At 37.4% G+C, this 14,758-nt stretch overlaps 1 protein-coding gene across 6 annotated transcripts in view; it reads right to left on the minus strand.

The window, feature by feature from the left end:
* CNTNAP4 (contactin associated protein family member 4) overlaps positions 1–14,758 on the minus strand; it is a 257,433-nt gene that overhangs the window by 185,790 nt on the left and 56,885 nt on the right. For 5 of the 6 annotated variants that reach the window (XM_063110396.1, XM_063110398.1, XM_063110399.1 and 2 more), the window contains exon 3: positions 2,024–2,217. In XM_063110396.1, the coding sequence (XP_062966466.1) occupies positions 2,024–2,217 (194 nt within the window). The remainder of the gene's footprint in view (positions 1–2,023; positions 2,218–14,758) is intronic. The other variant, XM_063110395.1, reaches the window with a different exon arrangement.

Consider the following 14,758-nt stretch of genomic DNA (forward strand, 5'->3'; position numbering starts at 1 on the left):
ATTAATTCATTTATTCATTCATTCAACAAACATTTAGTATTTTCCTGCAATATGCCAAACACTGGTACACTTTGGGGATGCTGAGATGAAAGGTTGGAAGGTACAATCTTTATTTACAGGGAATTCACACTCAAGAAAAGATGCCAGCGAATAAACCGATAAATTACAACAGTCTACAAAACGATGTTACCTTAACAGGATTGGGATCCATGCCAAGTCTTTACTTTTATTGTTTTGGATTTATAAGGATATCATTCATGACACCACCTCCCCCTCATCTTTCATAGGAATAAGCGAAAAAAGGCAAATAGAAATGCCTAGATTTGGGTTTCCCTAAGCCTGATTAACAGAAAAATGAAAATTTTCATGACTGTTCTATCATTTTTTAAAAAGTCAAAAGCGTACATTTTGTATTAGGCCATTTCTGTTGCTTATAACAGAAATACCTGAAACTGGGTAATTTGTAAAGAAACAATATTTATTGCTTACAGTTTCAGAAGCTAGGAAGTCCAAAGTTCGGGGAACACATCTGCTGAGGGCCACCTTTGGTGGTGACTTCAGCTATGCAGAGTATCACACTGCCAGATGGTGGACGGCTTGAGCAGACAGTAAGGGCTCCTCACCTCTTCTCCTTTTAAATCCATCAGAGCCACATCTATGACCACCATTAAGCCATCAATGTATTAATCCATTTACTAGGGCACAGTCCTCACAATCTAGTCACTTCTTCAAGGTCCCATCTTTGAATTATCATAATAGGATTTCCCACCTTCAATAGTTACAGTGGGAATTAAGCTTCAGTGAGCTTGGAGATGTGGGGGGACACGGAATCCATACCACATTTTAATTAACACAGCTAAGTATTAGCAGGCATTAGTCACTACCTATTTAGTTTAAAATCCCATGCTTAATTCAGAAAGAGTAAAAGATAACCCAAACACCTAGTTAAAATAAATACCTCATTAAGCTGCCATTGTTATTGGTTCATAATTACTGTTTATTTTATCCCTAGTTTGAATGGTTTTCATGGAATTAACTCAACCATAATATCCAGGTGTGTTTATTTTTGTTTTTGTTTTTGTTTTTTTCTAACTCTTATATACTGCTTCAACTTTCTTTGGATTTTAAAGCAGCTTTTCTTAAAAATGCTAATAGGCAACTTCTTTCAGCTCCGTTGTTGTTCTCTCTTGAAAAAGAGTAAGGCTACTTCTTCTCAATTCGATTTACATCAATAAACATGCATTGAATGGCCAACCAAGAGCTTTAGAGACACAAAGGTGAGTAAATCATAGTCCATTTCTTCAATGACTTTATAATGTATAACAGAGTTCTAGAAAGTCTCAAAAAAGAGGCAATTGACTGGTCAAAGAAAATTATCATTATGTGCCCAAATAGGCTCCCAAATTATCTGTGTGCTAAGAATGATGCTTCATTAAGTTATTCATTTTCTCTGGTTCCGGAAGCTCAACCAGAGGAGGGAAAAAAAGTTGTTTGACTGCAGCGTGTTTTCCCTGGCTCACATAAGATCCAAACAAACACTTTTCTACACTAACAAAAGAGTCCTTTCTTTATCATCAAGCAAACTTCCTTTAGCTTCCTTCTTCCATTGGGTACTTACATGCAATTAGTCAACTACAAATACCACCCACTCTCTTCCAACCTGCCTCTTTCTCCATCTCTCTCTTGCAGGGGCTGCACCACTGTTCACAACACAGCATTTTACACACTTACACATGTTAAAGAGACTAGAGCAAGGTTTATATATGAAACATATATATATATATATATAAATTTGTGTGGATGTATTTCTCAGGACTTTGTAAAATAAATTTACCTTTAGTATTTTCATAGATTTACCATGATATGTATCAGAAAAAAGAATTTTTACCATATTTTCTCTTTGAAAATGCTTTCAAAGTAATTCTGAAGATTCTGTATCTCTACTTAAGACATTGGTAAACAAGATGCAGTGACGACTATACTACTTTCCTAAGAGTCTATGTCTTTTGTTAAAGAAACATACCCAGATGCTGTCCTCTTGACGATATTGCTTCCAGTTCCTGCCACTATCGCTGAACATCAGGAGGTAGCTGGTCACCCAATTGGAGCTCCCATATCCCCCTTGGGTGGCCACAGCAGTGATCTCCATCCTCTCTCCAAGGTCAATCTGCAACCACTGGTATTTGTTCGACACAAGTGGAGACCAGCCACCAGCTCCTTTCATAAAAATAGAGACAGGAGAACATTGAGTCAGGAGAGTTAGTTAAAAATTATGTTAATGAAGTAGAAATGCCAGTAAAACTGTATTCCTCTATGAAACTTAAGTCAAATTTCCAAAATATGAAACTTCTCATAATTGTAAAAAAATATAGAAAAGCAAGAATGTAGTGTAAATGGATGTAGCCTAATTTCTAGGTTTCATGACCTCCTGATACTGGGGAGAACTACAGGTCTTGCTAAATGCCTGAAGTGCTTAATTTGATGTCAGCACTTGGAACTAGCATGTTTAGTGCCCACATGCAATACTGGGTACTGGTCTGGCCATTTATCCCTTTGCCCAGAGCTGGATGTAAGGGAATACTTTCACACTTTGGTTGAACCAGAAAACTACCTTTGATTATGTTTACACTTAGCACAGTAAGTACATTGCTAAACTTGAGAAAATGAAGATGGTCAAAGAATAGTCCCTGCCCTCAAGGTGTTTACAGGCTCAAGGGAGGGATAGACATCGAAAAGCATGTTTGCAACACAACATTAACAGTGAGGCAGGTGCAGAGAACAATAACACAGTAAAAGATGAAGAGTTGTATCCAGCGGTGGGTTGAAGGTGGCTTGCAGCACTTTGTGAAAAATTATTTGGCAATGTATTTATTTTAAGTAATACTGACATTGCTTACTATTTAAGTAATATATAATCCTTGTAAAATTCATAAATGGGGTTTTATACATTCTTGAATCCATATTTATCTGATATTCAATATTTATTAAAATGCAACATCTATTACATATCACCCCAAAGAAGAATATTAGCACATTTTTTCCCTTGTTCTTCTGCCCCCTACCTTGAGGCTCTGATAACAAGGTCTGAAATTCTAGATAAGGATTACCACTAATTTATATATAGTTTCTATTTAAGCACTATTCTTGACATCTGTGACCTATTTTATAAAACCTTGCTTACAGGCCCTAGTTCAAAGAGATACTCAACAATGTTTGCTATTATGGTGGGACACATGCCACTGTGAGACCTGAATGGACACACCTGTGTTGACAATTGTTTTAGAAGATTTTAAGATTCTTTTGATGGTGGAACACAGCACAATGACACTCTGATAGATGAAAGGCAGAACTCATTATTATTTAATTCTCAAAGCAACCTATTGAGTAGATGAGTCAAATACAGAGAATTTGAGCACCTTGCCGTTGTTCATGGAGCAGGCAAGAGACACAGTTCTCTTAACCAGGATATAGGAGTGCCCTTCAAATTGTCATGATTCAGAACTAAGAATGAGTAGTTCCCAGTGGATGTAGAAAAGACCATGCTCATGGGGATGGGGAATCTCAGGATTCAGCTGCCAGCCAAGAGGATCAACTTGCCTTGCTCTGGCTAACAACGGACCCTGTTTTTGAAGTATAGGCACATGATGGGGGGGGTGGTGAGTGGGGGCATATTTTCCTCCACTGTCCTGTCTAATCTTAGCATTCTACCCCAGGGCCTACCAAAAGCTTGAAAGAAGAAAGTCTTCCAAGGTCTGATGCTAACTGAGCATCCCCGGTCCTTTTACTGCTGCAAGGGCATATCTCTCTGTATTTTTTATCATTTTTTTAGAATGAAAAGTTAGGAAAAGTTAATGAAGTATCTCCAGCCAGCCACCATCTTACCCTGGAAAGTCTACCTTTGGAATTTTATCTAAATCAGCTTACACGTCTGAGAAAGTGCTGATTATTTCTCTGCTTGCTCTTTCTAGTTAATGTTAATGGTCTAAAGTCAAAAGTGACAACCGCAATTGCTTGAAGTTGATACGACAAGCGGACAGAGGGGACATTGATGGGGGGGAGGGGGGAGGGAGAGGGGAGGGAGGTTTTGGTGATGGGGAGCAATAGTCAGCCACAATGTATATCGACAAAATAAAATTAAAAATATAAAATAAAAAAATAAAATAAAAAATAAATAAAAATGAGAATATGTTCTTTTAATCTAGAATTTCATAGAATTCCTCTGGCATTTTGACACACCTTTATAGACCAGTATTTAAAAAGCAAACACATGAGAGAAACACAGCAAGGAAAAAAGAATCAGCATGATTCCAGTGAGTTAAAATTGGATCATCAATTCTCATCAGGAGGAAGAGGGACCCCTCCCTGACCACTCCCTTTTCCCAGCATCTCTCACAGTTACAACTGCACTAGCCAACTTGAAACAGTCACAGTTAATTGACCTTGAACATTTCAATTTCTTACCTGCGGTGAAAAGTTACTACTGGTATGCAAATTAAGCTATCTCATTAAGGAGGTACACTGATAAAGTAATGGAAATTCAGACATTCCTGGGCTTTACCAAGTAATTTCAGCAGGATAAGTTGGCCACAGGGAATCCAAATATCCCTACTGGGTTTTAGGTTGTGTGGCTCTGCAGAAGCACATGGTCTAAGTGTGTGATGGAGTGTTAATGCTCGTTCTAATTTTAAGACAAATGTTGAATAAGAATATGGAAAATATAAGATAGAGATAAATCGATTGATCTTGGCAGACTTTTGGTGTGCCAGCCTCTGATGACAGGTAGGGAGAAAGGTACAATAGTGGCATGAAATACAAATGCTTTATTTATTTATTTAATGGCCGAGTGGCATCCCACTGTGTCAGTATACCACTTTTTCTGCCATTTGCAGCAACATGGATGAACTTAGAGAAAATTATTTTAAATGAAATAAGCCAGGCACAGAAAGAGAAATACCGCATGGGTTCACTCATAAGTGGGAGCTAAAAAATGAAGAAAGAAAAGAAAGAAAGACAAAACAATCACAGTAACGCACTGAACTTTCAAAAGCATAGAACAGAACTGAGGTTACCAGAGGTGAAAAAGGGGAAGGGGGGTGGTGGTAAAGGGAGGAATTGGTAAAGGGCCATGAAAAAGGATTACCTTGTATAATATTGAATATACTAATTCTCCTGATTTGAACATCACATATTCTCACAGGTACTGATATTCAACTCTGTACCCCACAGGTATGTCCAATCAACTATGTTAGAATAAAAATAAATAAATTTTTTTTAAATAGAAAGAAATACAAATGCAATTGCAGCTGAGGTTAGATTCCACCAGCTGCATGGCCACCACCAAACCACCTAGCCTTCTGGAGACACATTACTGTCATGTCTACTTTGTTAATGCAGAAAGTAATGGCTAACTCCAGCAAATTGTAAACTCTGAATCACTATAAAATAAAATATAATGAATTCTTCATTTTGTTTATTAACTAAACCTTTCAGCTGCTAGTCAAGTGTTATTGTCCTTAAAGATGCTTTTACTATGCCAGTACAGTATATTCAACATCATAGTAAACCAATACCTATGAAACCAAAGACCATCTTTTCATAACCCACCCCTCATTCCATGGTTACTGATACTTAATCCACAAGACAAAAACAAAAGTCTTGTCCCACTAATTCACTTTCTTCTCCATATCTCGGTCTTCTTCCTACTTTACCATCCTCTTTCTCCTGCATTGGCCTTGTTGCAAGATGTGGCATAATAAAGTGTCATAAATCCATTCAAATGGAAACATTTCTTAACTCTTCATATTACAGCCTGAAAACGCACATTTAAAAATAAAAATCCTTCCCATTCATAAGACTCCTAAATGTTGTAGCATTGCTATGAGAATTAAATTTTAAAAGCATATTAAGTTCCTAGTGATTTCTCCCACATTCAGCAAGCATGAAGATATACTTCAGTTCAGTCGTAACTTTCTGAATTGTAAAACAATTATTATTGCTATTGACTCCAAACAAAAAGTCATAATCACAGCAAAGCTGAGCTTTGAAAAAAAATCAGTGACTGACTGACCACAAAACACAGCATCTCTTTTATCTGTTGCCTACCACTTTGAAATGTCAGATTCATGAGAAACTTGCTTCTATAATATATGTTGCTATGAATTATAAGGAAAGAAAAGCAAACTAAAAATTATCCAGTGCCTATTATATGCTAAGCATTCCACCATAAATCATATGCACTGTATTAAACTTAATTATTAAAATTATCTAGTGAGATGAAATATGCTTTTACACCTCTTCTTTTCAAACGAAACTGAAAGAATTTACAGTCGCTAAGTAAATTTTCCCAATATTATGCAAATTATTTTAGCGTAGGTGAGAAATTACTTAATTTTAAAACTATTTTAATCTGTATGAGGATGTCACTTTACAAGTCACCCCCTTGGCGTAATTATAACTATCATTGGCTCACAGTAGCATATTTTATCCCAAGAATATATTCAAATAATTTATTCAGTGTGATTTAATTATAAATAACTTAGCTGACTGAATTATGTTTAAAACTCATATATTCCATCTATTAGATATCACCAGTATTTAGCACTGGTCAGGGAGGTACATCTTACAATTTCAGGCAAGTGAAAGGAAAAAATGGAGACAAAAATATTCTCGGTGGGACCCTTAAAATAGACATAAGAATCACCTACATCCTCTAACCATATTAAAAATGGCTTGACTGCCATTCCTAGTGGTCATCAGTGCAAGTGCTATGTCAACTTTACATAGGTAAGAACTACACAGAAAGGGGGAGTCACAATCCTTTCTCAAGATTTTAAATAATAGAGGAACACAGATGTTCAAGGACACAAAATGCTAATGAACATAGCTGCATGACGGCCCTAGCCACCATCAGGACATCTAAATTTCTAGAAAATAATTGCCTTAATTAAAATTATCATAGGAAAATTTCCCTCTAAGATAATTACATTTTTTTCAAATGCCATGTCATCTAGATTTCCCCAGGAGTCTAAATTTGCCCAGATCATTTTGATCTTGACATTAAATTACATTAATGTAAGGAAACAGAAAGAACAGGGTACCAATATTTGTTTGGCCCTCTTAAGTGGCATGCTGGGTCCATTTAGAGCCTTTTAACAGCTTTGTATTTCTACCAGTGTAGTTCTTTTTGCCGAAAGAAAACATGACTCTATTGACGCTGTCCAAGTTGCTGCTGATCTTTTCTCATGTTTGCTCCTGAATCTCGGCATTGCCTGTCCTGGTCACAGCACTTGTTGCAGGGATGAACAAGTAACCTGAGCCAGGCCACTGGCGCAATTCCAGGATTTTGTTGGGGCTATTGGAGAAGGGGATCTCTTTTCCGCTGTGAATGCAGAGAGGATGGGATATACGCATCAAGCTGTAAGAGCTATTGTGGAAAGCTCGCCTGAGTGAAGGCAGCATTGAGAGAAGCACAGTGGACAGATGAAGCGAGACCGAGTTCTGAGAACACGGTCAGGACCCCTGATCCAGCTGTGCCTGCAGGCCACCACGGTGCTTTCCAGCTCCATGAGCCATTAGTTACCCTCTTCGACTTTTGCTGAACCCACTCATCGTCACTGCTTCAGCAATTCTCTCTCCTGCTTCATTATTTTTTTTTCTTTTTCATGGATCACTCCCATCTGTGTACTGTTACATCAACATGCTGTTATTTTTTCCCATTTTAAAAAGTGGAAAATCTTCTCCTGATCCACTCTTTTTTTTTTTTTTTCTTCTCTTTGTATTAATACACTTCAAATAAGACATCCATACCAGTCTTCCCAATTTTTCTTACCCCATTCTCTCTCAGGCCAACTCCAATCACACTTTTACTCCTTACTGCCCAACTGAAACTGCTCTTGCCAAAGTCACCAAAGAACTCCTTGTTGCTCCAATGGCCAGGTTTCATCTTCCTGTCACTTGATCTATCAGTGACATTTGATACTTCCAATCACTCCTTATGCCTTGATACGCTTTGCTCACTTTTCTCCAACAGAAGCACATTCTCTTAACTTTCTTCTGAGCTCACCGATTGTTCTTTCTCAATTTCATTGCTAGTTGTCCCTTTTATCTCATATCACCTTTTAAAGTTGATAATCTCCAGGTCTCAGTCCTCTGCTCTGCTTCTTTTCTCTCTTCATTCACTCCTTGGTGTTCTTTGTTAGCCTAATGGATTTAAAACATTACCCATTGTCCTGGATTGAATGTCCCCGCCAAACTCACTGAAGCTTAAATTGTGTCCTCCAAAGTTCCAGGTATCGGAAACATGGCCCCCACTGTGACAGTATTGAGAGGGTGGGAAATCCTGTTATGGTAATTAAAATGTGGGGCCCTGAAGAAGTGATTAGATTGTAGGACCACGCCATAGGGAATCGATTAATAATGGTGGTCACAAACATAGTTCTGGGGGCTTAAAAGGAGAGCATGTGAGAGTCTCTCTCTCTCTCTCTCTCTACTCTGCCATTTTCTGCCATATGAGACCCCTGCAGTACTGTAAAGCCACCACCAAAGAAAACACTCACCAGATGTGTTCCCTGGACTTTGGACTTCCCAGACTCTGAACTGTAAGCAATAAATGTTGTTTTCTTTAAAAAATCACCCAGTTTCAGGTATTTATGTTATAAGCAACAGAAATGGACTTAGACACCTATATGTTATAAATGTCCCAACATATATATGTGCCCACACCCCTTTCCTGAATTCTAGACCTTGTATATTCAACTCTCTGCTTGGTATCTCTAACATTTCCAAAACTGAACTTCTATTCTTCCCCCAAATCCTGCTCTATTCACACCCTTTCTGAAAGTAGTCACACTTGACTCCTTTATCCACACTACCAAATCACCAGAAGATGTCCTTGATGCTACCCTGTTCTCAAGAATCCTGCTATTTCTCCATCTTCATGAATACTCTTTGGGTTCAAGCCACATTATTTGTGCCTGAATTCTTGCAATAGCCACCTAATAAGTCCCCCTGCTTTTTCCTTTGTTCACTAATACTCTGTTTTCTACACAACATGTGTAAGCTATCATGCCTGTGCTCAAAAGTCTGCAATAACTCTCTCTTTCACAGGGTGAAAGACAAAGTCCTTGTTACGTGGCCTGAAAGGTCCCAAATGATCTGCCCTCTTATGACTTCCATCTCATCTCTGCCTTCTCTCCTTTCCTTCATCCCACATCACTCCCCTCCATTAACAATGACCTCCTTGCTGGTCTTCAAATGAACTGCACATCAGTCATTTTCCCATTTCAAGAGTTTTGTTCATCTATCTGTCCTGCCTGTAACGCTCTTCTCTAAGACACCCTAGGCTAAACCCTTTGCTGCCTTTAAGTCTTTGCTCTTTGCTCAAATCCTACCCTCTCATAGAGGTTTGTGTCTCCTGACCTCCCTATTTAAAGTTCCTTCAACCTAGCAACCTGCTCCAATTTGTCTTACCCTGAACCATTTTTTCATTTTTTGACAGAAATTGCCATCTTTTAACATAGCATATCGTTTTATTATTTATTGTATTTATTGTTTATTCTCTGTCTTGCCCCATTAGAATATAAGCTCCTTGAGGACCAGGCGTCTTCACCTGTTTTGTCCTCTGACAGATGCCAAGCATCTAGCACACTACCAGACACATGCTAGGTACTAAGTAACTATTTACCGCATAAAGGATTAAAATAAATTTGCACCCATATGGGTATAATAAGACTGTGTAAATTTATACAAACTACTGGCAAAGCTGGAACTGGAACAAAGCTAAACAAAAGCACAAGGACATTTTTCTTTGCAGCACAGTATTTTTGATGGAGTTCTAAAACAGAAGTCTAGGCACTAGCTGAAACACACACAAGCACAGACTGCTGATTGCCTCACAGTTACACACTTTAATCACTTGTAAACTACACTTCCTAGATATATTTATTACTTTGTTTTTGGAATTTTTGATACAATGAAAAAGAGATGCTTCTTCACTTCATCTCTCCAGCAAGTTTCTAAATTAATTATACCTTCCTAAATTCTCTTATGCTTTAGTTCTTTGCTGTCAATCAGTTTTCCCTCACGGCAAATTGGCAAACTGACTTTCAGTCCTACTTCTTGTACTGCCAGATTAAACATTTCTAAAATCTTTAATAATTCAGTGGTTTGAAAAGTAAATATTTACATCGTTTCTCTGCTCAGACATTTTGATTTGTATATTTGCTTTGCAAATTTTATGACAGCCAAATTTCTTCTGGAAGGCCAGAATAAAGTTACCAAAACACCAAGTTCTCTGCCTTAATTTTTTTCTACCATACCAAGTTTTATTTCATTCAAATGAATAGTTCTGGAAAAATTATTTTTAGCACATGATGTCTAGAAACCCAGACGGTAATCAGGAACTGCCCACGTTTTGCTTTCTAAACCCATTATAATATTTCTCTAAAAGTTTCAATTACATCTACTATAGTGAGGCAGGTCATTTTAGTAAATGAGAGTATGCTGGTAATATCCCAAAAGTTTAAAAACCATTCTTTGCTTCTCTACCTTCTTTTTTTTCCTTTTCTTTTCTTTTCTTTTTTTTTTTTTATCTTCCCCAGCCAGACTGAGATGATAAGCTGTCATGAGCCAAATATCCTCATATCACTCCTACTGGGTCAAGAAACTGAAGTCATTCTCCTGTACCCAACAGACATCATTTCCACATAATGGTTGAAAAAGCCAGCATTCCTAGGGCATGGTATATCAAAAAGGTAGACAGTACAAAACCAATCTGAGGCATTTGATTGATTAAGTCACTTAACATTTTCCCAATTGGTAATAATGCTAAAACATATAAATACTATAGCATCATGTTCCCAATTAATGAGATATGTTTATCTCTGGGCTTAGGTATTTGTTGAATTCAGTCTTGGATACATACACCTTATTTAACTGCATAATTTATTCCTTCTTTTTAAACAACACACATTTATTTTTCACAGTTCTGGAAACTGAAAAGTACACAAGGTATCAAGATACCAGCCAATTCAGTTCCCAGTGAGAGCTTGCTGGCTGTCTTGTGGACAATTGTAGCAATTTTTATTTCACTTGCAAGAAGAAAAGTTATCAATGATGCATGTGACCAAGACAGCCTTAATGTTGCCCTCAGTGTGACTAAACTTTAAATAGGTTTCTTCCTCCTATAGAGTCCTGACTTCCCTCTTCTTAAAGCATTTACATTATAAAACTTGCAATTATAAATTCTTTCTCTGCCCCTTAAGGTGTAAATATTCATCCAGCCTCTTGCCAGTTTTACAATTCAGGAATATCTTTCTCATTCATTCCTGGAATGTCAAGGACCTGGGAGACACCATTTTGAAATGTAACCATCAAGAAAGACAGGGCCCCTATCTTCCAGTCTTTGTGGGAGGGTAGGAGCCTAACTTCCATAAGCTCCAATAAGCAAACACAGATGGCCTAATCACATTGGCCAATTTCCCCCCAGGTCCTCCAGTACCTTTCCACTAGTTCAGTCAAGTGCTTCCATGGAATTGTTTCAATGCAATTGAGTTCAGTCTCTCTCCCCTATTGCAGTAGTCTTGACCCTTATTGTAATAGTCTGTAATAGTCTTGAGTAAAGACTATTTGCCTGTTTAACTCAATCCGGTGTAATTTTTTTTTTACAGGAGGTTATTGTTTGGGGTGTTTTTTATTTTTCTATTTAATGAATTATATTTCCCAGCAACCTAACCATTCTACAACCAGCATCTAAGAGAAGATGCTTAAAAGAAATGCCTAGAAGTGAACGATATTCTGGTTGGGAGCTAGCCACTTTTTTTTCATTGCCACTTCTATGAGAGATTCTTAGCAGTGGCAATATCCAAAGGCTACTGCTCCTCTGCTCCATTCATTAGCCAACAGAAAGTCACAGCCAGTTTCAGGGAATCTGAATAGCAACAAGAAGTGTCATGGAGTCCGACCAGCAAAAGGTGATAGCCTTTGACAAGATAACAGTCAATGGGATCAATGGGCCACTAAATTTGGCAGTGCATGTCAACAGACATCCAGTGTCAGAATCAACCCAACTACGCTAACAGATATCACTGACCTGGGGCATAACGATCCAACCAACAATCTTGCGGTGGTCACTAACACAACAACCAACATGTGCTAGGGGAGCTTGCACCTCGTCATGCCATGGCATCATCTGCGTCCCTCATATACCCACCACCATCTTGGAAAAGAGTAGCAGAAAGCTTAGGGAATCAGAAAATCTGAACATTTACCTGGAAAAAAAACTAATACAACGAAAAGAGGTGACTTTAGCCAACAGAGGCTAGGGGTTTTAAGCTGATCTGACTTGTGGTCATATATGGGAAGCAGTCTCTGGATTGAATAGCAAATAGAATCTCTCCTGCCTTAACAATAATCACAGATGCTGAAGTTTTGACAATACTGAAAAAAATGTGTTGTTTTCATGTTATACCTCAACTACTAACATAATCTTTACCCTCAGGGGTTTGAAACCGACCTGATAAAAAATCATATCAACCAATATTTCCTATCTGGATGATTAATGTGCTGCAGCAGTACTATGAGATACTCATAGTATTCGTATGAGTATTTTGTTTGAGTGCCTAACATCCTAAATGCTGTCAATTATGCATTTCAAAATTATGATTTTATAAAACTATGTGTGGATGTCAAGAATAATGCTATTTGCATGTATATACAGGCAGTCAACCAGAATCAGTGCCCCATTTGCTTCAAAAGACATTTTGCCATATGTGTAACACTGATACAGTCACATTCACACTCTACAGCAGACTCACTCAGCCTTCATTGGGCGTCACAATGATTTTTGGTGCAAATTAAATAGAGATAAGCATAAATATATATATAATATACTAACTTTAATAGCTATGATCTGTAATAGCATAATGGAGTAGTATGCAAATAGAATTTAGAGTTTGAAGCCAGCAGGTACAATATTCCCCTGTGCACACATTCGATTCTAGAAATGCTTTCAACTGCAGACCCTTTTGCTACACAATGAATTGCTTCCTCTAACATCCTTGCACCTCAGCCAGCTCCATCTGGCTCCTGGCCTATGCACAAATGAGAGGAACACACAAGGGTTATGAATTTATGAAAAATATGGAGAAAAAATGTGTTATGATGAGGTTTATGTCAAAATCATGATACATTATTATTAATTTTGCCAGGGCTTGACACACATTCAGATTTTTTTTAATTATCTTTGATCATCACATGTGTTATAAACAATTTTCTTGCCTCATTAGATAAAATAAACCAAGTTTTCAACATATTTGATTTTTTTTGACCTTACACTGTGCCAAAACAGTGAAGAGTACAAATAAAGACAAATGTAGCAAACTACTGGGGGGTGATTTTTCCAATCTAGGAACCTTTCCTTTATTTCTTAATCTGATTTTAACCTGTGGCTATAAACTTGTAATTGTACCTGTCATTGTGTCTCCTAAACTGAGAAATAAAACCCTTTTCAAATTATATGCCACTAATTATTCTGTATGAGAAAGAGTAGGCACATTTTCCCCAGGTTTTGTCAATATCAAGCTCACCCAGTGTTTTAAGCATGATCAAGTCCATCAGGACACGAAAGGTGAGGAAGTGCAAGCAGAAGAGGAAAAAACACATTATTTTGCTCTGTTTAACTCCACCTTATTTCTATGTGTTAGGAATAATGGAAAGTTCTAAATTGTCCTTTTTGATAAAAAGAAAGTCTCACAAAGCAACCTCATTTCCACTCAAGCCAATGAGGCCTTTCATATGATTGTCAGGCTACCTGTCATAGTTCACACTTCCCGGTGTATATTGATCCACTGAGTCATAAGAAAGTAGTGCTTCCAGCTGGGGATGAGAGTTAATGCAAACACTTTCTGGATCAGAAAAGATGGACCAAAAAAAAAAAAAAAAAAAAGGTTGTGCTTCTGCCCAGCCAATTTCAAATTGCTTCTGGCAATCCTATGAATCTCATCCACACCCCTGCGTTTTGCTGCAAACTCTGTTACCACAGAGGAGAATGTGACAACTGAAAAACAGCATCCTAGCAGAAGCAGCTCAATGCATGTTCATGATGAGAGCTAACTAACTGTAAAAGACAAATACTTATGATAAGCAAAATGGAGAATCAATTACCAACATGGATCATCACACTGCGGTTGTTATTGCTTTTATTATATCTGTTTTCTGAACAGATAATCCACAGTTACTTATGAATTTTTTTAAAAGGTCAGTTTGCTGTGTTTCAGAATATACCTTTAGAGTTCAGAATTTTGCCTTTTAATGTAAGATATCAGCAATTTGTAATTTTAGGAAATATCAATGTATTATTTCCAGAGTCAGGCAAGCTCAACAGTCAACCATAAATGTCAAGAACTTTATATTTTCATTTAATGACAACAATTTTTCCTTCAACAGATGCATAACTGAGTAGTAGAATATTGTGTTGTATAAATGCCCTTTCTGAAATTTTTAAATCTATTATTTTTGCAAAATTACATGCAAGCAAGCTTGGATGCAATCTTTCTAGCATTTTCTGCTCCTTTATAGAAAAATTGGAAGGTCAACATGACAGTAGGGGAATTCTATTTAAGGGGAACTCCCAGGCAATCTAAGAGTACGAGTAGAATTTCAATAATGAATTCATGATTTACATGATTCTTGAAGGGCAATGCTTTCAAAACAAAACAAAACAAAAAACAGGTTTTTGCTTTTGCTATGCTGATATTCTATA

Source organism: Cynocephalus volans, chromosome 10 (genome assembly GCF_027409185.1).
Source record: "Cynocephalus volans isolate mCynVol1 chromosome 10, mCynVol1.pri, whole genome shotgun sequence".
Taxonomy (NCBI): domain Eukaryota; kingdom Metazoa; phylum Chordata; class Mammalia; order Dermoptera; family Cynocephalidae; genus Cynocephalus; species Cynocephalus volans.